Source organism: Prunus persica, chromosome G1 (genome assembly GCF_000346465.2).
Source record: "Prunus persica cultivar Lovell chromosome G1, Prunus_persica_NCBIv2, whole genome shotgun sequence".
Classification (NCBI taxonomy): domain Eukaryota; kingdom Viridiplantae; phylum Streptophyta; class Magnoliopsida; order Rosales; family Rosaceae; genus Prunus; species Prunus persica.
Window position 1 is genome coordinate 19,297,333 of NC_034009.1, and position 25,792 is coordinate 19,323,124.

Here is a 25,792-nt window from a genome sequence, read left to right on the forward strand (position 1 = left end):
GCTAATTAAAACACGAGTAGTATGCAATTTTTATTTATTTATTTATCTTTCTTTTCTACTTTGAATTTTTTAATTTATTTTATTTAAACACAATCTGTGATTCAAAATAATTGAAGGCATGAAGTTCCTCAATTCTAATTGTCTAAACATCCCAAACCAGAAGTTTTGGTGATCGCTCTAACATTTTCCATTTTCTTTTATATAGAAAATGTCAAACTTGGCAAAGCTCGAATTCGTTGCACTTGACATCTCTGGAAAGAACTACCTTTCATGGATCAATGATGCTGAGGTTCATCTTGAGGCTATGAACCTAAGGGAAACCATTAAGGCAATGAGGCATCCTCTATGGATCGAGCGAAAGCCATGATTTTTCTCAGATGCCACATCCATGAAGGATTGAAGTGTGAATACCTTATGGTCAAGGATCTATTGGCCATTTGGGGAAATCTCAAGGAAAGATATGACCATCAGAGGATGGTTATTCTTCCTAAGGCTCGTCATGACTGGATGCACTTGCGTCTACAAGATTTCAAATCAGTGGCTGACTATAATTATGCTATATTCAGAATTAGCTCCAAGTTACAACTTTGTGAAGAGAATATAACTGATGCAAACCTATTGGAGAAAACTTTCACCACATTTCGTGCCTCCAATGTGGTTTTGCAACAACAATATCGACAACGAGGTTTCCACAAGTATTCAGACTTCATATCTTGTCTACTTCTAGCTTAACAGAATAGTGACCTTATGTTGCAGAACCATCAGTCCCGTCCAACTGGATCTGCACCACTCCATGAAGTGAATGCTGCCTTGGCACCATCTCATGAGGCATATGCTACCTCATCACATGGCGACCGTCGTCGAGGACGTGGTCGTGGTAGGGGTACCTGTAATGGTCAAGACCAAAATAGTAATAGCCACCGCTTGGGTCCAAGAAATACCAAAGCATCCCATAACCACCAGAAGTGGAACAAACAAGACAAGGCAAATGGCTCCCAACCTTTAGCTAACAGGGTGATTGAGGAAGCATGCCATAGGTGTGGTACAAATGGGCATTGGGCACGTGTATGCATCACATCAAAATATTTGGTTGATCTTTACCAAGCCTCAATCAAGGACAAATGAAAAAAGGTTGAGACATATTGGATGGATGCTGATCCAATAGAGTTAGAACCAGTGGATGCAACTCACCTTGATGTTTCAGACTTCTTTGTTGATACTGATGGCAAATCTTTTGATCCTATGATTGGTGGTGGGATGCTCCCCAATTAATTTTATTGTTTTTTTTTCTTCACTTTATGTTGTTTAAGCTAAGTTTATTTCATGTTTCTTTTTCTTTTTCCTTTTTACATATTAGTTTGGATCTTTTTCATTGAATAAAAGACTATATTTGCATTATATATATCTTATAAATTTGAAGGCATGGAAAACAATCATGGATGCTCTCGTTTTAGGAGAAATGACGAAGATATTTGTCTTGCGGATAGTGCAACTATGCACACAATTCTTCGAGATAAAAAATATTTTGATAATTTACATTTATAAAAAGCAAAGGTAACTACCATACTAAGTCCTGCAAACCTAATTGACGGCTCTAGAAGAGCTCAAATTTTGTTACCCAATGGGACTCAATTCTCCATTGATAATGCTTTGTACTCTTTGAGATCGAGAAGAAATTTACTCAGCTTTAAAGACATTCGAATGAACGGGTACCATATTGAAACTAGAAAGGACACAATATGGAGTATCTTTGCATTACCACTAATATCAATAGCCAGAGGCGTATATTGGAAACACTTCCAGCTTTCTCTTCTAGGTTGTATTATACAACCATCAAAGCAGTTGAAGTCCATGCTATCATGAACTGGAAAGTTCATTAACCCAACGACTTTCATGCTTTGGCATGATCGTCTTGGGCATCCTGGATCCATAATAATGCATAGGATTATTTCAAATTCACATGGACATCCTTTAAAGCCTTACCATAGTATTTTGTCCATTGACCAGTCTTGCAAAGCTTGTTCCCTAGGGAAATTGATCATCAGACCATCTCCGTCAAAACTTGGCTTTGAATGTCTATCTTTCTTACAGAGAATTCAAGGGGATATTTGTGGGCCAATTCACCCATCTTGTAGACCATTTCATTATTTCATGGTTTTAATCGATGCATCTACAAGATGGTCACACATTTTTCTATTGTCAACTCGTAATGTTGCTTTTGCTAGGCTCCTTGCTCAAATAATTAAATTATGAGCACAATTCCCTGATTATCCAATAAAATCAATTCAACTTGATAACGCTGGTGAGTTTACCTCCCAAACTTTTGATGCCTATTGCATGTCACTTGGGATTGATGTTGAGCACCCAGTTTCCCACGTCCATACTCAAAATAGATTAGCAGAAGCTTTTATTAAGCGTCTCCAATTCATTGCTCGCACTTTGGTATTAAAGACGAAGTTGCCAATTTTTTCTTGGGGACATGTAATTTTACATGGAGCAACTTTAGTTCGTTTGAGGCCCGTTGCCCACCACCAATTCTCCCCTTTACAACTTGCCCTTGGAAAACAACCCAATATATCACATTTAAGGGTTTTTGGTTGTGCAGTTTATGTGCCAATTGCACCCCCACAACGCACTAAAATGGGTCCTCAATGTCGATTGGGAATTTACTTTGGTTTTGATTCACCAATTATCATTCGCTATCTTGAACCTATGACAGGAGATACTTTTACAGCATGCTTTCCGGACTATCACTATGAGGAGACATTCTTCCCGCCGTTAGGGGGAGAAAAGACCGTTCCTGAAGAACGACGTGAATTGGGTTGGAACATATCCATTATGTCTCATCTTGACCCTCGTACAACTCAAAGTGAAAATGAAGTACAAAAGATTGTCCACCTTCAGCAAATTGCTAATCAAATGTCAAATGCATTCACTGATACAGGAAAAGTGACAAAATCACATATAACTGCAGCAAATACACCGGCAAGGATTGATATCCCAATCGGATTAACCAATGTTGCAACAAATGAATCATCTACTGCGCGCCTGAAGCAACGTAGACCCATTGGTTCGAAGGACTCAACTCCTAGAAAGTGAAAATCGAAAGCATATTCCAATCCCAATGAAAATGCTCATGAATATATTATTGGGAAAGATATTCACCTTGAACCTACAATTCATCCAGAGAATGAAAGTGTCATTGAAAAGACACAAGCCACTGAAGAGAAAAAGATATGTAATACAGAAATTTCTGTAAATTTCGCATGCAATGATGAATTGTGGGACCATAGTGAAATGGTTATTGATGATATTTTTTCTTTCACAATAGCTTCTGAAATTATAAAAGGTCATGAAGATATTGAACCACGATCTTTTGATGAACGCAAAGAGAGGCCTGATTGGCCAAAGTGGAGAGACGCAATTCAAGTTGAGTTAAATTCCTTGGGAAAACGTGGTGTATCCGAACCTGTGGTTCAAACACCACAAGGTGTAAAACCTGTGGGATATAAATGGGTGTTCACAAAAAAGCGTAATGAGAAAAATGAGGTTGCAAGATATAAGGCACAACTCCTTGCGCAAGGCTTTTCTCAAAGGCCTGGGATTGATTATGAAGAAATATATTCTCCTGTTTATGGATGCAATTACGCTTCGTTATTTAATAAGTCTTGCAGCTTCAGAAAAACTTGACATGCATCTTATGGACGTTGTTACTGTATACTCGTATGGGGAGTTAGATGCCAATATTTATATGAAAGTCCCAGAAGGACTCAAGTTGGTAGAATCAAACACTAAATCACGGAACATGTACTCCATTAAGTTGAGACATTCACTATATGGGTGGAAACAATCCGGACGAATGTGGTATAACTGTCTTAGTGAATATTTGATTAAGGAAGGCTACATCAATGATCCCATATGCCCTTGTGTTTTTATAAAGAAATCAAATTCTGGATTTGCAATCGTAGCAGTGTATGTCGACAACATGAACTTAATTGGAACTCCTGAAGAGATCATTAAAACTGTTGAATATTTAAAGTGTGAATTTGATATGAAAGACCTTGGAAAAACTAAGTATTGTCTGGGTTTGTAGATCGAGCATCATCCCAATAGTATTCTTGTCCATCAATAAGCTTACACTGAAATTTTTTTGAAGCGATTTTATATGGATAATGCCCACTCGTTGAGCACTCCAATGGTAGTTCATCCATTAGACACAAATAAAGATCCATTTCGTCCTAAAGAGGATGATGAAATGATACTTGGTCCAGAAGTACCATATCTTAGTGTGATAGGTGCATTATTATATTTAGCCCAATGTACTAGGCCAGATATTGCATTTCCAGTAAATTTATTAGCCAGGTATAGCTTAGCTTCAACACATAGACACTAGAATGGTATAAAGCATATCTTGCGCTACCTTCGCGGAACAATTTATATGGGCCTGTTTTATTCGAACGAACCTTCCAACGGTCCAAATCTTGATGGATACACGGAGTCTAGGTATCTCTCTTATCCACATAAGGGTCGCTCCCAAACTGGTTATGTGTTTACTTGTGGAAATACAGTGATCTCATGGAGATCTACAAAACAAACTTTGGTTACTCCCTCTTCTAATCATGCAGAAATTCTTGCGCTCCATGAGGCCAGTAGAGAATGTGTTGGGTTAAGATCCCTAGTTCATCATATTCGGAAAACATGTGATCTTTCTTCAATAACAAAAGCTCCAACAATCATGTATGAAGACAATGCTGCTTGTATAGCTCAAATTAAAGAAGGGTTTATCAAGGGTGACATAACCAAACATATACCACCAAAGTTCTTCTACCCACATGAGCTTTAGAAGAATCAAGATATTGAAGTCAAACAAATTCATTCCCAAGATAATATGGCAGACCTCTTCACCAAAGCTCTTCCAAAGTCTATATTTCAGAAGTTGGTATATGGTTTAGGGATGCCATGACTTTACAATCAATCAGACTGTTGAAGATCAGGGGGAGATATCAATCGAGGAAACTCCTTAGTTTTACTACATCGGTTGTATGTGCAATGTACTCTTTTTTCCTTCAATCAAGTTTTTATCCCACGTGGTTTTTCCTGACAAGGTTTTTAATGAGGCAACATTTAGCACGTCCAACATGATGTCATTGTATGGTGGACATCCAAGGAGGAGTGTTAAAAATCCATACATTATGGGTTTATAGGTTATGGATGCCCACAATAATAACCACTATTAACCTATCATAATACCCATCATTATATATTTGTAACCTACCAATTATGGGTGGTAAATGATTTAGGCCTCTCTACCCTTATAGTGGGTCCAAATATGAATGGAATACAAGTTGATTTGAGCAAATTATACTGCCTCTTTCTTCCTCTTATTTATCCTTACAAATTCCCTAGTTTAACAACACTTATGCGTTTAATGAAATATTATCTTTTCTATAAAATAAAATAAATAAATAAATTGGTACATGTTCCCAATATTTTTTAAATTTTTTTTAAAAAGTGCTGCTATTTCCACACCTTGTTCTATTTACCCACCCACCTTATCTTCAAAATTTTAAAGACAAACCCCCTTGTAAAATGACTTCTAAGGACTTAGGAAAAAAAAACATCAACTCATGTAACCCACCTATTGTACCGTTTGACAAAAATGAAAAAAAAATTTATCAATTGCTCTTATGAGTCATCAGTGCTCATAACTCAATTCTCAAACAATTTTCTTCTTTCTTATTTTCATTCAATCAAATTGTTTCTAAAGAATAGAACAACAAGAGAATGGATGTTGAAGAGAACAATTCCAGCGAAAATGGTAGGTGAGAAGTGACAAGACCCGACTCAAATTTCACTTTGGAATCCGCGTCGAACCCTGTAAAAATCCAATACCTATCAAGTGCCGAGCACACTTGACCAAATTTCCCTTAACTAAAACTCAAATAATTCTTTTAAGGTTTGACCAAGTCTCCCCTGAAAATTGCTCGTTTCCGAATAATTTACACCTGTACAACATATAATTCTTATATCCACAAGTATTTAGCATGCACGACGTTAGAGCAAATAGACAATCCAACAACAAATCTATGTGGCCTCAGGCCTTACAGAAATCCTAGGGCAATATCAGAGCCTACTAATTAATTTAATTTACAAAAATAGTACAGTTAGAGTAGGATATCCTACATAATGGAAGTGGATGAGTGGTGGATGATGAATGCCCAATGGTGATGCTCCGGTACTCGATTACTGCTTGGGAGCGCAAAACATTAAAAACGTGAGTGGACAAAAGAAAGTTTTACAAAATATAATATCAACATACTAACCCCACTGTTAAAACCATTTGAAAATTCATTTAATCCATGGTCTATATTCGTACAAAAATCAAGCATGCATATTTATATTCATATAACTGTTCATACATTCAATCAATTCATCAAAACCATTAGAAAGCATTGAAAATAAATAATTCCTTTCCACCTAGGTGTACCCTTCATATATCCTTCAATTCCATGATTTTTATATTTATTTTCCACATTATACTGTCAATTCCAAGTGTCACATAAGTGACACCTCCTCGCAGAACTCAGAAACACAAAGTTAACTCGAGCCGCATTCCTCGTAGAACTTAGGAGACACTTAGTCAACTTGAGCCGAATTCCTAGCTCCTCATCGTCCAAGTATCCCTAGGACTCGTGGGGCAACTGTCAAACGCGCGCTGACTCAATCGAAGGCAAACTACGATGTCTATGGACATCATTATATCCAAAGGCAACAGTTTATTCGAAGGCAAAATTTTGGGTACCTATTGTCACGGGTCGCATTTAGACAAGTGCTACCGTGACTCCGTTGGGACATCTATGCGCTTATGAGGTAGTCCAAGTGTGGACGGGCGATAGCTTAAGAGCTAGAATGGTTGGTGTTGGCCAAGTTGCAATTGTGAAGGGTATTTTGGGTATTTCCAAAGGTTACGGGAGGAACCTAAGGGAACCAAGAATACCGAAATGTTCGTGATGTTGAGACGCAGGAAACGCAACTGACAGTTCGCCATTCGGAGTTCGTATGAAGGAGATATGCCCAATTATGACTCCTCGTGCATAGGTGATGTTCCCTCCTGGCAGAAGGCTAAATGCATAAAATGCTATATAGGGGGTGACATGGGTCATGCTCTCCACCACCCCTGGTGCTTACACCCTTGTGGCACTAAGCGAGCATCCTTATGACATTGGAGATAGTCATAAGGGCGGGCATAAGATTGTTGAAGGATAATCTGTGCCTCCGAGGGAAAGAAATTCCCGAGGACAGTACGAACACGCAGGGCCGTTCGTATTGCGCATTGTTGGAAAGAGTGAGGTCAACATATGGCATTCGCTATGCCATCGGCTAGCGAGACATATGACAATACTCAATGGACTTGGCTTGGGTTCGGCCTTGTCTAATATTGAAGGAAGATATTCGGATGCCGGTACGCATGGGTTGCCACCCCATGCAATACATAGATGGTTATGTGAGACATTTGGAATACATATGTTGCCAAGGCTTGGGCGACATGCAAGTATAACAGCTTGCATGTATAGCTTGAGGATGTGGGCTATCGTGGACGCTAAAGGAATGACCGACAGAAGTGTGGGTAAACCGATGGTGTGTTGGATCGCTATGTCTTGACATAGACATGAGCGACACATGAGGAAAGCATGCGACGGGGTCGATGCAGTTGACGTATTTTATGCAACGCTTGATGTATGGGCGTCGAGGGTTCGTTGTCGGATGCGGAGTGATTGTATTGTCACACGAAAGTGTGACTCGTTGTCTAGTGGGAGACGACACTTGAAGGTAAACCTCTCGCGGAGTTGTGAAAGCCATGAGTATCATGAAAGGGAGAAGGCTGACCGGGATCCAAAGGGATCCTGGGCCGCACGGGTGTGCTTTGAGTGGCGAAATGTGTGTTTCGCTTCCGCCGCGCCGCGCTGCTCGCTCATCCCGTGACACTATGGTGGTTTAAAAACCATTCCTGGAAAATTATAATACTATTTCTCACTCAATCCTTAAATCCTATTACCATTTCCTTTTATACTTTCCAAGCCATTCACATTTAATCATAAACAAAATTTTATAAAAGCATTTGAATTCAAACTGTATGCTTGGACAGCAAAAACCATAAATAATTCATTCATGATCAATTAATAAAACTTTTGCTGCATAAAATTCATTTATAAAACAAACGTCCACTCACTTTGCGTCCGAGCTCGCCTGACCCTTCGAGGTTCCTTCCTGCGGGTTTGGTGGAGCTCGGGTACCTATTTAAACGATGAAAAATATTTAATTAATAAAATAGATCAACCACAAATATTTAATCAAAACCCTGACCCCCAGCCTTAAAGTGCGTGTGTGTAACCTAAGAAAGTTCCTAGGCCCATTTTCAACAGTTCTCATAGTTGGAATGGTCCAAAAAGACCTAAGATTAAATATACGATTAAATTCTTATATTGGTCTACTCGGTCTCCCTTGGGGTCCACGACCTCCGATTAATAATCCAAAGTAATTATGGGTTCAACAAAATTTACTAAACACATCCTTCAAGTTTGGTCCAAATTGAGCGGTCGAATAATTCTTAATCGCACGATCGGATGGTCACCGTTTTATATAATCTTTGAATCATTGATTCAAAGTATTCAGGACTCCGATTCTCGAACCATGAGTTCCTACACGATCCTGGAGGTTCCTATCAACATATTTGAAAATGGAGTAGATCCAAAGGTCTGAACATATCGAACCTAGATATCGCCTAATATGTAAAAATTCGTTCGATTGTCAAACGATAACCAAATTCGACTCAGAGCATACAGTTGTGCTCGGGATGACATGGGGATCATTTTAGGACCAAATAGGCCCCCAACCTTGGCCCACACACTGCACACCCAGCTACAGCGCGTTGGTGTCCTGAGAAAATTCCGGCCACCGAAAAATTCTCAAAACACCCTGCCATACCTATACCTACATGATCAGGACAACTAGGGGAGCAACTTTTATTCTTGGGCCATGTCCAAAAAGTGGTCGGAGCTTGCCGGAAATTCCAGCTGAAAATCGGTCAAAACTTAGACGGTAAATCAAGCTTCAAAACTTCAAAATCAATCATAACCAACCCAACCATAAGCTAGATCACTTTGAAAGGATGAGAAAGCATACCTGGATTGACAAATTTGGTGGCTGGAATCATTTAAAACAATGACAGAAAATTCGAAGAAAATCGGACGGTTTTCGAGCTGCCGCCAGCGACAGAGGTGGCAGTTGCGGCAAACAAGGGATGGGATGCGATGAGGGAGTCGGGCCGATTCGTTTGGGACTGGTCTCGTGGCCAACGGTGGCCGGAGGAGGGAGCTGTCGTTCAAAACAATGGCCGATTAGGGGTTTTCACAAGAAAAAGAGAGAGAGAGAGAGAGAGAGAGAGAGAGAGAGAGAGAGAGAGAGAGAGAGAGAGAGAGAGAGAATCTGATTGGTTTTTAAAATCTGACTTTTGAAATATTTATAGTTGTGCCACTGCACTTCCGTTGATCGTAATTTGTTTATTAAAATTTTGATTTAAGCCCACTATGTGTCTACGAACTCGTATTGATGCGCTCTACATAATGGTGCTACTCAAATCCCCAAATTATTTCCCGAACAAAAAGTCAATTTTAAACCCATTAAAATAATCTCTGGGTGAAATTGTCTTTTACTTGAATAATTTAAGAATTGAATATTAATTTAGGAACGGGGTATCACAAGAAGATAAAGTGAGTAAAGAAATAAGACAGGGGGTGAAAATAGTGGCAGTTAACCAAAAAAAAAAATTAATCCCCTCTCTATTAATAAAAAGTTTATATTGTCTTCATAGTTGTCAAAATACCAAACATTAAATAATAAGCACAAATTACAAGTGTGGGAGCAAATAATTACGCTACTAATAAGCACAAACTATATTGGTGGAACAACAATCAATTCTACTATTAATTAATTTAATAATTAAATAAACATAACAAAAATACATAAAAGTAAATATATAAATGAAATTCAATAAACAATATATAATGACTTGACTGTTCTTGTAAATAGAGGCTTGTAGAATTACAATGTCCTCAGGCTATATAGGAATGATGATATGAATGTCTCTACAAATTTTTATGTGTTTCTCAAACAAAGAACAACTCATTTTGGGCCACTCCCACTTGCCACTTACTTGGGCCACTTACATAGCCCAACTCAAATTAACCTACTTCCAAGAGTATGCCTTATAAAGAGCTCCAATGAATTTTAGTTTTCCAATGTGGGACTAATTTCAATTCAAACATAGCTTGCAATGCCTTGCATAGCCAACAAACAACGTGCACGAAATGTTGCCACTTAGACCTAATTATCCCTAGCAAAAGGGGCGCGAAGATCAGCGGCACCATCCCATCCTCATTAATATGGAGAAGTAGGCCTGGACACGGATCAGTTTGGAACGGTAGAAGGCTCTTCCATTAACCAAATCAAAGATTTCGATAGACCATTTTCTCTTCCGTTTACCAAACCAAAGACTTCAGTAGACTTCAGATCGGTTAACCAAATATTCAGTTCATATTGGTCAGTACACCGATAGTACCGTAATAAAAACATACTAATAAAAATACAATTTATAATACTTTCACATAACATAAGTTCTTGAACAAATACACCAAATTATCCTTGTAAAATATAAAAATCCAATAGTCTAATTCATCCAAGTATGAAATCAAATAACTTAGTCACTATATATCATTCAATATGTACTCAAGATGTACTAGGAGCCACTTTTGTTGTTTAAACCTTTGAGGGTTCTTTTTATTGAATTATCTACCTTTATGTAAATGATTTTGACATTTGTTTCATGTGGGGTTCTTTAGTTTTTCATGCTGAATCCAACCATATAAAGAACATAAAATTTGGATCAACAGTTGGAAAGTTACAGGTAAAAAATAGGACAAATGTCGAAACTAGAAAACATAGGAAGTTTATAAATTCATCTCTAACCAAAAAGTGCTACAGTACCTAGGTAAGTGATACAATGGTGATAAAGAAGTGATAAAATAGTGATAAAGCAGTGATAAAATGGTGATAAAAGAGTGATACAAAATGCTGATTGTATTTACCTTTGGTTTCTTGTTTTGTATTTAAATAATAAAATAAGTATAAATATCGGATCGGTACGGGTTTCCGTTAACCAAACCAAACATTTCGGTACGGATCAGATCGGAATAATTAAAATTAAAAAATAATTATTTAACCAAACCAAACCAAACCGTCGATACGCAGATGATTCCGATGAGATGCCCACCCCTACGGAGAAGGATGACATAATGAACTCCTAACTGGCAGAGGTCGATTCCTCTACCAAAAATTTATAAGAGCGTGTAGGCTTCGCTGGGGACCGCAAGAGCCATGGGGTAAACCCAATAGGGCCAACCAAACTTCTTGGGCCTCGTCTGGCCAATGAACCCAAACATGGGTTAAGAAGACATGTGGGCCTGAGATCAGTTCCCCTTTGGCTCCATGAAGTGAGTCCAAACATGACTAATCCTTGGGCAGCACGCCTCCAAAATGGATCAGAATTGATCCCCCAAGACCTCCCTAGTTACAGCAGCAACAATCTCGAAGATCATGCCCACACATTTTGGGAATACTAATTGACTGGACGTGTGACATAACGGGCAAGAAACGCCCCTAATTAATGCCAAATGCAGCCTCATACGATGATAAGTCAACCACTAACGAGCCATATAAAACCCAACTTTAACCATCAAAAGGAGGTACCGTTCTATTGATATGAAAAACCTAATTCTTGATTTCAGAACTGGTTTTAGCATGGGAGACTATTTGACTCACACCACACCATTATGCTCAAAAGACTCACGATCAATCTGCTTCTCTTGAATTTCAGGGGTAAAGATGTCATTTTTGGGGACCAACGAAATTGTTCCCCTACAATATGTTCTCAGTGGCAATAAAAATATTATGTGATACATAAAATAATGTTCAAATTTTGATCCACGTAGTTTGCTTGCGATGTTTCGCTTTCGTCCATGTACATTTCATTTTTGCCATTTTGCCATAGTTTGATGCTTTTTGCAATTTAAGCACATCTAAATTTCCGTCCAATTGCTTGAGTTCCTCCAAAATCAAGATGCGTAACCTCATCATTAACTTGCATAAGCTTTCTTTACGAAAGGCCTACTCATGATAAAAGAGGGGAAAAAGAAGAAGAAAGAAAAACAGAAAAATCATCGAGTACATTGAGATTGCCTTTTAGTTTCAGCTATTAGATAATGCTATGGCTACAAAATATGCATTTTTCCTCAAAATAAATCAATAAAACAAACAATATTTGTAAGTCTTAGAAGTTACAAGGGACAGCTTAAATCTAATATGTCCAAAAGGAGTACTTAGTATTCTGTATATGAATAACCAACGGGGCTAATATGGCATGGAGACATAAACACAGCCGCTGATCGTTGAAAGAAATTGGAAAGGTGATAATCAGTTGTGATACTATGTGCAGGAGTCTTATAGCTGGTGCAGTGACTTACAGGAGAGTTCTCCGTGGCTTATCCATTGACAAATTGCCAGAATGTATTTCGAGTGCATCTGGAATAGCTCAGTCAAGATCTCCTTGTCTGTATAAATGGAAGCGATCAGGAGTGCAAATGTAGTGTGGAAAACAAAGAGGAACAATCTTTCAAAGCCTCATCAAGAAAAGCAAGCGAGAGGGGTCCTTGAGAAGGCAATGCCTATCTGAACCAAAGAAGCTAAAGGCAACATCTGATGAACCTGTTTAGTGCTTCCATCCCTTTGGATGACCATCTTCCATGTATGGCTCTAAAAATCCGATAAACTGAAATTCCACAAGGAGACACAATCACTTTATTGCTTTTTAGAAAAAGGGCATTTCAATCTATATGCTTAAGCTTTATATTGAGGAAACTTGACGATTAATCTTCTTTCAATAATTAATTTAACATGTTTAACTAAATGGTACAACTGTGGTTCAGGTTGCCAAAAGCCCCAACAGTATTAGTTAGACATGATTTAGGCCCATGGTGAAACTTTAGATTGAGTTGAGCATGGATAAAAGCATAGTTAGGGATGATCACAGATACCTTGCTACCATCTTCCGACCACCGTGCACCATATCCTTCAGCAACCCTTATTTCAAAGACAACATCGTGTGGTTGAACACTATGCACATTTAACCAGCAACAATGTGTCATTAATCGAGTGATGACATCCAATGCGAGCCTGTTTTTATTGGAATCTAAAAAGAGCAAAAGAAAAAGGATACACAACTGATCTTAATAAAAAACATAAAATCACAGTATTTGTATCAACACATAATCATATGAATCAAACTTAGTTGTAAACACTTATACCCAAAAATATTTCTAGTTTGATCTTGACTTAAATATTTGCAATTTAAGCACAGTATTTGTAGCAGTGCACAAAGCTTGTCACATTCGACCATAGAATATGTATGCAATTCATTACCAACACCAAAAAACATCTAAAATATATTAGGACCTTGACCAATAAGGTTAAAATGTTTAGTGTTCTTATCCTCTAGCCTCTAATTTATGCGAATATCTAAGAAAGATGTGTGAATCTTCTGTACAATCAACCTACAAACCTGTATTACTACTTACAAATTTTAAATAACACCATGATAGCAGAACATTGATGTTCAGAGGTTTTGTCAAGAAACATAAATATCATTATTATTTTCATAATTGTTCTCATTCCTCTAGTGCTTAAGCAAATTTCTATACTTTAAATTATGAATTTCTTTTCTTCATAGTTTTGAATGGGAGTTGCAGTGTCCAACACCAGGTGACGGAAGTGTGATAGTCAAGAAAATTTATATAAGCAAAAGAAACTAACATAATCTAAAAAAATCCCAAATTTCTAGGCCTTTAAAAGAAAGACAGGTTGTATGAAACCACAATTAAATGTGTGAAAGAATCAATAACAAACAAGATACTAATAATAATCTCCAGACTCTAGATTTAAATCAAGGCCTTAACAGTTTCTCACCACTTCCATCTAAGGTACCCCAATATTTACTGCTACTCCGATGTGCATGTTTTGCCAAGGCCCTAGCTCCATGAGTCAATGTACTACCTTCAACCTGTAGCCAGAAAGAATGAAGTAAATAAAAAGCACGCAATATATAAATCAGTCTCTGAAGCCTCTAGGAATAAACAAGCAGAAAACAGAACTACAAACTTTCAGTATATTGTTTATCTTTTTTATTTATTTATTTTATACCCAGAAATCCACCAATTAAAAAGCTATGTGCTGTTTTCACACCAGTTACTAGATTAGTCTTTCACATTATCACAAATAAGTGGCTTCATAATCAACAACCAGAAATCTTTTCTGTTTCTGATTTAATCATTTTAGATGTTTAGGAGGTTTCTAAATGCCTACTCTACAACCAAGAAAAGAGCATCTAACAATGCAATTTTCCCAAGCAATCATTGTCGTACATTCAATTTATATGGCAGCACAAATGATGACAGAAGAGTAGATGTTGGCGGGGGTAGAGCATCTGGAGTAGATCCTGTGGTATGTGCCAGACCAAGAAGGCCTTGAAGACCCCCCAGACTCAATCCCTGAATAAAAGAATATAACTGTCAAAACTTTCACACAACCATTGTGAACTTCTATCAACTCAAGGCAGCTGTTTACATACAAAATGCTTCAATAAGAGGACATTAGAGCACTAGGTTCACAAGTGATCAGACTAAAAGTAAACTACACATCCACACACTGATGGGAATGTGTCTAAGAATGCAGAAAGAAATACACTTACAAATAGCAATCTAGCTAATGAAATGTAAGGCTGGAGAGGAAACTTTGAAACACAAATCGCAAGGACACCATTTGACCTTTCCTTTTCTTCTGTGTAAAACTTTCTGTAAATTTGCACACCTGCAAGCTGCACACCCATTAGTATTGAGAAATTTTTACAAAAGCCATAAATCACTTGTTGATGACAGGAAAAAAATAATTAAGACATTTAGGGTGTTAGTGTGGTTCTTCCATAAGACCAAATTAAAATGGTTTAAAGCACTGAAAATACATATTAGGGTGATTGAAAACATATTTTCCTAGCATTCATGACTGATTGTGATCTCAATATTCTGCTCAACCCCCTTATACGAGTAACTTAGGAGATAAAAGGCACTAAATAGATTGAAGATCCAACAACTATAGTTGACAATGATGAGTGTAAGATGCTGAGAAAATTCTAGAGTAGCAAGATAGGTTGAAATATGGGTAAGGTTATATGCTGAATAGAAAGGTCCTTCCTTCAGTCAATGTATAGTTGGAAAAATCCAACGAACAAAAAACTTATGACTCTTCTTCAAACACAGAAAATAAGCTTAAATATTTCTGTCACAACTCAAAGTTGTGAATATGAGTGCCAGGGATATGATAAAGTTTGCACCAAACCCAGTTTGCCCATTATGAAAAATCTTCCGCATTTTTAGGTATTACTAATATGCTCATTTGACAGTTGATAACCTACTACTACATCAGATCACTATATAGCCTGATCGTAGTGCTGACCACAATTACCACCACTTGGGTAATGTGTGCAGACAGTGTTCTCATTATCAGGAACCAACCAGTGTTCTTGCACTCCTGTTTTTATATGATCAAATGATTATATTATCCATAGTACTTTAAAGTTTGTCTTTTGAATATATTAACAAAATGCCAGATTTTGTTTCCCAAAAGCCCTTATATCCAGTTCGAAATCTTATAATCAAGATAACCATACAACTAGAGAAATATTTTTAACTATACGTCAAACCCTTAAACTTGGTACCGTATGAGCTGATAAATCATGTTACAAACTGGCATGGTACCTAAAAATTAAAAAGCAGCTACCTTGTTCAATGGTTTCAACTCCAGGAAGGACTTTAGAAAGACCCTCTGCCTCCATCATTTCAGAGAACGAAGAATAACTGCGAATATCCTGTAAATGCATTAAGTCAAACTGCAGCCACATGGATATACAAAAACAGAAACTAATAACACAAAAGCATTGGCACCTGAACTTCAAATAGTAGACATTTATTGAAGAGAATCAAAGATCCTGAGTCAATTCTGCAACCAGAAAATAAAAACACATGAAAGATATGTTCATTTAACATACCCGGAAAAAAAAAAACCTAGTGGATGAATAATTAATGGTTACAATTGGAACATTGATGTGATGGAAGTAAAACAAAAAATGAATGGGAATCAATAATGCAATTCTTGAACAAAATCTCATGCCCACATTAAAGCCAGTGCCAGTTAACAAGAAGCATTATCTCTATTCTTCTTTTTTAGCATAGTCTTTCCAATCTTGAACCTCCTAAACAGTATGATGCGGACATCATTGATTAGTTTCCTTTTTTTTTTTTTTTGTGTTAGTTTCTTAGGTTCCCTAAGTTTTCCAGATTTCAGTAGGACTTCTAGTTTTTCCAGACTTCTAAGTTTCCTATTTTATTTCGGATAGGATTTCTGTTTTAGTAAGGGATTTTTATCCTATTGTCTCTAGGTTTTAGTTTGCTATAAATACCCCCCATGTAATTCATTAGAGATTAGATTTGAGTTATGAGAAAAGTTTATTATTCCAGAGATTGGAGAGTTCTGGTGTGAAGCTAAGGTCGGGTGTGGCCCTGAAGTGATTCCAGATCCATCCTTCGTTTAATTTTCTGTTTTCATTGTTTTTGCTTCCGCTAAACTACCTAAATCTACAATTCACCCATATCCTATATCACAGTAACCATGGAAGCATAATGTGCTGCAAGCATGGGATATTTTGTATAGAAAAACAATAATTTTTTATAAAAAAAGGCTTATTTACTGTTTCATCCCCTGGAACGGACACTCGGTCTCACTTTACCCCCTCAAACTGAAATTTTCTCATTTAACCCCCTGAATCTCTAAAAATTGCTGAAATTTTCTCACTTTACCACTTTTGTCCATTTTCATCCACAAAACCGTTAAATGTGATGACGTAGCATGGACATTCTGGTAATTTTAGCTCCTTATTATCTTCTCTCTTCTCTCTCCCTCTATCCCTCTGCCTCTCTCTTCTCCCCCCTCCTGGACCCAACCTCCATCGCACCCCTCCCCCTCCTCTCTCTCCTCTCTTCTCTCTTCTCTCTGCCTCTTTCTCCTCTCTGCCTCTCTTCTCTCTCCTCCCCTCACCAAACCCAACCCCCACCCCAGACCTAACCCTTCATGGAATTACTCAACACACCCAAACCACCACCACCATTCAAATTTTTTTTAAAATCTCCTCAACAGCCACTCCCCATATTCTCTCTTGGCAGAGATAGTGTGTGTGTGTGTGTGTGTGTGTGTGTGAGAGAGAGAGAGAGAGAGAGAGAGAGAGAGACATATAGAAGAGAGAAGAGGGGGAGGGGTGGGGTGCGATGGGGGTTGGGTCTAGGGTGGAGTTGGGTCTAGGCAGGGGATGGGAGAGGAGAGAAGCAGAGAGAGTGAGAGAGACAAAGAGGCAGAGAGAAGAGAGAAGAGGGGTAGGGGTGGGGTGCGATGGGGGTTGGGTGGGGGAGGGGAGAGAAGAGAGAGGCAGAGGGAGTGAGATGAGAGAGAGAAGCAGAGAGAAGAGATAAGATAGATAGCTAAAATTACTAGAATGCCTATACCACGTCAGCACCCTTAATGGTTTTGTGAACTGAAATGGACGGACGTGGTAAAGGGAGAAAATTTCAACAATTTTTAGAGATTTTGGGGGTTAAGTGGGAAAATTTCAGTTAAAAGGGGTAAAATGGGACCGAGTGTCCGTTGCAGAGGGTGAAACAGTAAATAAGCCTTTAAAAAAGTGTACTATAAAGGGCGAAAGAAACATAAAAGTTCATAGTGGGCATCACTGCTCATTCTTCTTCTTTTTTCCCCCGAGAAGAAGCACAATGATTATATTAATAAGAATGGGAAGTACAATCAAGGGACCAGCAGTTCACAAAATATACAACCCTCATCCTGCAATAAACAAGAGACCGAAAACAGTATATGAAATACAGAATCCAGCCATGCATAAAATAGAAACAAAAGATGCCCAAACAACAATCAGGAGAACTATGATAGACCAGCTTCTCAATCCACATGTAAGAGAAAGAGTAGACAATCACGAAAGACAGAAGGGACCAAAGTTCATAGAGGCCCAAAATCTAGCCTTATCCCATAACGTCCACAACTTTGCTCTCAAAGATTAAACTGTTCCTTTCCTTACCATCCATATCACCAGAAAATGGCTAGGGCACTGTCCACAAAACTTTTAATAGGTTCCACCTTCAAAAGCACGAAAACTCTAAAAATAAAGATTTACATTATAAGGCAGCAACCAACTCAACCCAGACCACAGAAAACAATTATACTCCAGCCAAAAAGCCACCAAACAATGAATGAACAGATGATCAATGGTCTCAGCATCCCCTTACATATAGGGCACCAGTGAGAGGACAAACAACAATGTGGCCTCTTCAGTTGAAGAACCTCACTAAATATTCACCCTTCCATGAGTAGCAATCCAACCAGTTGAAGAAAGCTCAAGCCCAAGGAGAGGTACCTTCTAAAAAACTCTTCCTTCGTTAGATACTGACTCAAGACTGCACTATGATCCAAGTCCCCCAACCCTTTTTTCTTTTTACTTAACAGGAACCCCCATTCATAAAGCCTCACCTGTATGAAGAGGAAGGACTAGAATTTATTGATATGTTTATCTTGTACATGCATTGTCCTTGTGATGCTACATGATTCTCACACTTATTAAGATATTGTCGTAGGGCTTTCCTCCAATAAATTGATGGCGTGAGAAAATTCAGTTCAGTTTCAGGACTCCAGTTTTGATGACTCTCATCGTTTTTATTTAATGGAAATAAATAAAATGGAATGCTATGTACAGAATGCATGAACAATAAACATAGCAATGCATTTAGGTAGTTAAATGAGACTCTTGGTATCAATATTAGACAACATAACCTATGTAGGCCTTTGTTTAAAAAATTAAACTCAATGGCTACATTAAATTGAGAATAAGAAATTATATACTACTTTAAACAGAAACCGCTGTTAAAAATATACCAAGAAGCCTACATACATACTGGTATATGCATGATACTCGAATCGTCGTACCTACTGCAATTACCCAAAGCACACCTTCCTTCAATTGTTTTGAGGCCATCTACGGACAATGCCAAATAAATTGATAGAATAAGCTTCACTTCGTAGAGTATAGAAAATTAGATCAAAAGATTTTCAACCATCCTATTTATTAAAAAAAATAAAAATCTAGTTACGTGCCTGCAGCAAACATGGAATTTAAGAATAGAAACTCATTATTACCTTTAAGCTGCGAAAAGAAAGGCTCCTGAACATGAAGCTCAATTTTAACAGTCTTCAATACCTGGTGAAAGGCAACAAATTTTTTCATTAAATAATGAACCTAAGAAAACATCAAGATTAAATGTACCAAAAATGACACCGCTAATTGTAGTTTACATTTACTAATTCAGATCCCTTCTCCAAGATCAGCTTCTGCCATTCATTTTCTTTCTCCTTCAAGAGACTTTCTTGATGAATAATGGTTAAATTGTTGCATGTACCGAAAAGGGTACCAGAAGCCATGGATTCATGCAAAGCCAATGCGAGACGCTTGTATAAAGGGTACGGTGGAATCCCTTCAAAAATACCTGCATAATGGGTATATTTGAATACAATACAATCCAAAGAGTCCATGAATCAAATTCAGATGACAAGTCACCTAAAGCGTGTAAATCTCAATCATACAATGCATATATACATTTCTGGCCTCACGCACATACATACATTACATACATATTACATGCATAAACCCACCGGAAATTCAAAATCAGAACTTACAATGAAAAGCTATAAAAATTTGGGCACAGTATCCAAGAATTTTACTGCAAAGAAAATGGAAAATGAAGGATGAATTAATTATTGTACCAGTAGAAGAATCGGAGTGGGAGGGGGAGGACAGGTCGTTTGGCTCGGGTTTGAGGAGGCGGGAGCACAATTCCTTGGGCAGCCCTAGATCGATTTCTAGGGTTCCGTTTGTGCAAGATTGGAGAGTGAACTTCAACAGCTCTTCAATAGTGTCTTTCAGGTTAACCCTTGGCATTGACACGGCGATATTCGATGCCTCCATTTCTTGTTCTGCTTTTATCCCAAAGAAAATGGGCTGACGCTTTTTACAATTTTCAACTGCCCTAAGTTATAACGAGCCTGGAGCTGGAATATGTTAAATTAATAGCCTATTGGCGCCAAAAGATGTCTTTTTTTTTTTGTTTCCTTTCATAAATTTCACTTTCCAATTCTCAAAACCCGTGAACAAATATTGTAAAAAAAATGCTAGTACCTCTTTGTTAAGCACAGTGTCACGGGATGACTTTTTCGGAGTCTTCTTTACGTGCGGCCTTAGACTTGATCGCCTCTCGAACAAGCTAAGTCAGCCTCCTTCCTATAACACAAGATCGAACCAAGCAAAGAACAATCGCAAAAGCAAGAACACAATAAGAACACTTAAGAAAGTTTGGGAGAATATATGTTTGTATTGCTACTCAAATGCTTTACAAGTTGTGAGGTGAGGATTCACAATGTGACATCCTCCTTATATACATTCCCTATCCCACGTACCATCATGGTAGGTGACTAAGATATAATGTCACCAACCAGCATCTACCAACTACTGCCACCAACCGTAGTCTACCTACTACTGCACAACGAATCTGGACATATGGGCTAAGAGGTCTAGCATGATTAATCCAACGGGTTGGGCCTTGAACATGCGGGCTGTGACATTCTCCCCCACCTAATCCGGTAACGTCCTCGTTGCCGCGGTAGATCCGTCTCGTTCGAATGCTTCGATGATGTCCTTGTACTTCCACAAGGACTCTTCTTTCTCCCAATTGCCTTCAGACTCTGGCAGGCCCTTCCATTTGACAAAGTACTCAAAGTACCTCGGTACACCCTTGCGTCGCACCTCTCGTTTGGCTATGACGCACTCAACCTCCCTGTCAAATGAAGTCACCATCAAAGGTGGAGCTCGTTGAGACTCTCCACGACTTGGCTCCTCGGGGTCGGTATGGTAGGGCTTGAGATTGCTCACATGGAACACCGAATGAATCTTCAATCTAGGTGGTAGTTCCACACGGTAAGTAGCTCTTCCCACTGATCAGATGATAGGAAATGGACCCTCATATCTCCTCAACAACGCCTTGTGCAATCTTCTAGTGGACTTATGTTGAGAAGGATTGAGCTTCACAAAGACCAGATCACCTGGTTGGAACACAACGTCCCACCAATGCTTGTCTGCCCATTTCTTCATCTTCCGAGTTGCCTTCTCCAATTGAGCCCGAGCCAGCTCATTAGTCACCTGCCACTCCTTGGCCGTCTTGTATGCAGCAGGGCTACTCCCCGTGTAGCATGAGACCACTGTGTTCGGTGTTATAGGTTGTTGTCATGTTGCCAACTCAAAAGGACTTGACCTTGTAGACTCCGACCGCTGCAAGTTGAACGAGAACTGAGCAACATCCAACAACTTTGCCCAATCCCGCTGGTTGGCACTCACATAGTGCCTCAGGTATAGCTCCAATAGTGCATTCACCAGCTTTGTCTGACCGTCTGTCTGTGGGTGAAAGCTGGTAGAGAAGTTCAACTGTAAGCCAAGTAGCCTGAAGAGCTCCATCCAAAGTTTACCAGTGAAGTGAGTGTCACGGTCACTGATAATACTCTTGGGGATCCCCCAATACTTCACCACATGCTTTAGAAACAAGCGTGCAGCTTCCTCCGCATTGCAATCTGCCGGTGCGGGGATGAAGGTAGCATATTTGGTGAACCTGTCGACCACCACCAAAATTGAGCCACACCTTTCCAACTTGGGTAGACTTACAATGAAGTCCATGGACAAACTTTCCCATGGTCTGGTTGGAACAAGAAGTGGCTCTAGCAACCCACCCGGCTGCTTCTGTAATGTCTTGTCTTGTTGGCATATAAGGTAAGTCCGCACAAACGAGTCTACATCTTCCCGCATCTGTGGCCAATAGTAAGCTTCACTCATCAAGGCTAATGTTCGATGAGTTCCCGGATGTCCCTCCCACTTCGAGTCATGACACTCCTTCAGTAGCTCTCGCCTCAGATTGTCCCACCTTGGAACATAGATCCTCTTCCCTGTTGCATAGAGAACCCTATCATCGAGCCAAAATCTTCTTGTCTTCCCATCTTTGACAAGCTCCAACAGACTTTTGGCTTAGGGATCATGCAACAAGCCCTCTCGTATCCTCTGCATGAGGGAACTCTGGGATTGTGTGACAGCTGCTAGTACGACCTTCCTGCTTAAGGCATCGGCAATGACATTTGTCTTCCCTTGCTTGTACTCCAGTTTGTAGTCGAACTCCGCCAAGAAGTCTTGCCACCTAGCCTGCTTAGGTGACAATTTCTGTTGGAACTGAAAGTAGCTTGTGGCAACATTGTCAGTCTTGACCACGAACTGAGAACCAAGTAAGTAGTGCCTCCAAGTCCGCAAGCAGTGCACTACGGCTGTCATCTCCTTTTCTTGAACGGTATGCCTCTGCTCCGTGTCATTGAGCTTTCAACTCTCGAAAGCCAATGGGGGTCCATCCTGCATGAGTACACCACCAATAGCAAAATCTGATGCATCAGTGTGTACCTCAAAAGGTTTGCTAAGATCCGGAAGTCTCAGCACTGGTTCCTCCATAAGAGCCATCTTCAACTCATCGAAGGCATGCTGACATCGGGGTGTCCACTCCCATGTCTTGTTCTTCTTAAGCAAATCCGTCAAGGGGGTGGCTATGGCTGAATATCCCTTGATGAACCTGCGATAGTAGTTCACCAATCCAAGGAAAGACCGCAACTCAGGTACCTTGATTGGTGGTTCCCACTCTTAATGGCTCGCACCTTGCCCTCCTCCATGAGCAATTGTCCTCCCTGTATCCTGTGACCAAGGAACTCTACCTCTTCTTGGACAAATGAGCACTTCTCCCTCTTCACATAGAGCTGGTTGTCCCTTAGAACCTGGAAGAGCTTCTGCAAATGCTCGAGGTGTTCCTCTAGAGAATTGTTGTACACAACAATATCATCGATGTAAACCATAACAAGCTTGTCTAAGAAAGAATAGAATACCTTGTTCATAAGAGTGCAAAATGTTGCAGGGGTGTTAGTCAAGCCGAACGGCATGACAAGGAACTCGTAAGACCCATATCTCGTCTCACATGAGGTCTTTGGTTCATCTCCCGGTGCGATCCTTACTTTATAGTATCCCGAGTGCAAGTCCAACTTGGTGAAGTACTTTGCTCTTCCCAACTGATCAAACAAATCTGCAATCAAAGGGATTGGATAGTTGTTTTTTTTGGTCACCTTGTTTAGCGCCCTGTAGTCGATGCACAACCTCAGTGTTCCCTCCTTCTTCTTCTGGAAAAGAACTGGGGCACCATAAGGGGCCTTGGATGGTTGGATGTACCCAGCGTCCAACAACTGCTTCAACTGCTTCCTCAATTCCTCCAACTCAGGAGGTGCCATCCGGCATGGCGCTTTGGCAGGGGGTTTGGCACCCGGTTCCAACTCAATAGTATGATCCACCTCTCTCCTAGGTGGTAAGGTTTCAGGCAGCTCCTTGGGCATGACATCTGCAAACTCCTTAAGGATTACCTCCACAGCTTTCGGGACTGGTTGGACTTCCTTCTCAACTACATCTATCTTCATAGTTGTAAGGAACGTCGGTTCGTCCTTCTTCCAAGACTTGGAAAATTGCATAGCTGATAAAAGCTTTGTCTCGCTTTGTTGCCTCACTACTAGCACCATGCATGACATTGTTCCACCTTGTGCAATGCACATAGTATTGTAAAATGGAATGGGAAATGCCTTTACCTTGTCCATGAACTCCATTCCTAGCACGACATCGTAGTCATCCATCGAGATCACGGAGAAGTCAGCTACTCCTTTCCAAGTGGCAATGTATAGCTCCACACCACGAGCTACTCCATCAATGGGCTTGGCGGTTGAATTCACCGTCTTCATATTGCATGTTTCCTTCGAGACTCGACACCCAAGTCTCTTTGCTTCCTGCACGAACATAAAGTTGTGCGAAGCACCTATATCCACCAAGCAACGGGTTGTCTTGCCATTCACCATGGCGTTGACGAACATCACTCCTTTAACTTGAACCTGTGGTTGAGCTCCTTTGGCCTGCAAGGCATTGAAGCGGTGAATGGCCCCCATTCCTGCTTCCCTCTCGGCCTCCTCTTCCTTCTCTTGGTTCATAGCATTCAGAGCTACATCGCACAAGTAGGAAACTAGCTTCGACTTGTCCTTCCCCTTGTCACCTTTGTCATTCTTCTTCCAAGATGACTTGTGACCGTCAGACTTGTCTCCTGACTTGCTGCCCTTTTTTCGCTTGTTGTCTCCCCTACCGGATCCACTACCACCTTTCTTTCCTTTGAACTTGGAGTGGCCTTGATCACTCCTCTTGAACTCAACAAGAGACTCAGCTGCAGCAATTGCCTTTGACAAGGTTTGGACGTGTCTCCTTTGTAACTCCAGCTTGGCCCAATTCTGTAGGCCACTCATGAAGTACATGAGATTGTCTTCATCTGTCATGCTAGGCACCTCGAACAACAGGTTGGTGAACGTGGCGACATAGTCCTTCACGCTCCCAGTTTGCTTTAGCCATCTCAGCTTCTCCTTTGCCTCATACTTGGCATTCTTTGGATAGAAATGCAACATAATAACCTTCTTAAAATCATCCCAAGTCTCAAGTGTAAACGTACCTTTTTCGATCTCCATGGATCGACGACGCCACCACATGAGAGCATTGTCGGCGAGAAACAACGTTGCCGTATTGATCTTGGGCTTATCATTCTCGAGCTTTAGATACTTGAAATACCTTTCAATATTCCACAAGAAAGTGTTCAGCTCCTTCGCCTCCCTCTTCCCATTATAGGATTTGGGATTGAAAGAATCTAACACCTTGAGTTCTTTCGGAGTCTGGGTCTTGTTCAAGACAGCTTCCTTGCACAAAGCCCGATCTCCCTTCACATCCTTCACCTCATCACGAAGCGAAGTAAGCTCCGCTAAGAAGTGATCCAGCTTGGCTTGAACATCTAGCTTGATGTCATCTAGCGCGGAGTTGAGGGCTCCCTGGAATTGGCCTTGAAGCTCTTCCACCACAGCTTCGAAGCCCGTCTTCGTAAGGACGTCCTCCTCGAGTCGCTGATCGAACTCGACCACGGCAATCTCCATCTTAGAAAGTCGCTTCTCCATCATCGCCTCTCGAACAAGCTAAGTCAGCCTCCTTCCTACAACACAAGATTGAACCAAGCAAATAACAATCACAAGAGCAAGAACACAATAAGAACGCTTAAGAAAGTTTGGGAGAATATATGCTTGTATTGCTACTCAAATGCTTTACAAGTTGTGAGCTGAAGATTCACAATGTGATATCCTCCTAATATACATTCCCTATCCCACCTACCATCATGGTAGGTGGCTAAGATACAATGTCACCTACCGGCATCTACCAACTATTGCCACCAACCATAGTCTACCTACTACTGTACAACGAATCTGGACATGTAGGCTAAGAGGTCTAGCATGATCAATCCAACGGGTTGGGCCTTGAACATGCAGAATATGAAGGGGCTAGGGGTAGAGCCAATAACCAATTGAAGAGCCCTCTCAATCATAT

At 39.8% G+C, this 25,792-nt stretch overlaps 2 protein-coding genes and 1 pseudogene across 4 annotated transcripts; 1 reads left to right on the plus strand and 2 right to left on the minus strand.

The window, feature by feature from the left end:
• LOC109946667 lies at window positions 209-1,125 on the plus strand. The gene is made up of 3 exons (XM_020555174.1): window positions 209-328; window positions 424-657; window positions 757-1,125. The coding sequence occupies exons 1-3, from the start codon at window positions 209-211 to the stop codon at window positions 1,123-1,125; spliced, it is 723 nt and encodes a 240-aa protein (XP_020410763.1).
• LOC18790556 lies at window positions 12,259-20,294 on the minus strand. 3 transcript variants are annotated; one of them, XM_007225775.2, is made up of 13 exons: window positions 20,038-20,294; window positions 19,570-19,760; window positions 19,414-19,474; window positions 19,173-19,252; window positions 18,638-18,750; window positions 16,107-16,161; window positions 15,943-16,030; window positions 14,858-14,976; window positions 14,532-14,657; window positions 14,077-14,170; window positions 13,149-13,303; window positions 12,820-12,883; window positions 12,259-12,665 (listed from the first exon to the last, which is right to left on the minus strand). In XM_007225775.2, the coding sequence occupies exons 1-12, from the start codon at window positions 20,237-20,239 to the stop codon at window positions 12,824-12,826; spliced, it is 1,344 nt and encodes a 447-aa protein (XP_007225837.2). In that variant the 5' UTR covers window positions 20,240-20,294; the 3' UTR covers window positions 12,259-12,665; window positions 12,820-12,823. The 3 variants fall into 3 exon arrangements, with proteins under 3 accessions (XP_007225837.2, XP_020413443.1, XP_020413514.1); XM_020557854.1 differs by having other exon boundaries at window positions 12,259-12,883; XM_020557925.1 differs by lacking the exon at window positions 18,638-18,750 and having other exon boundaries at window positions 12,259-12,883; window positions 19,204-19,252.
• On the minus strand, window positions 22,340-25,368 carry LOC109946668 (annotated as a pseudogene).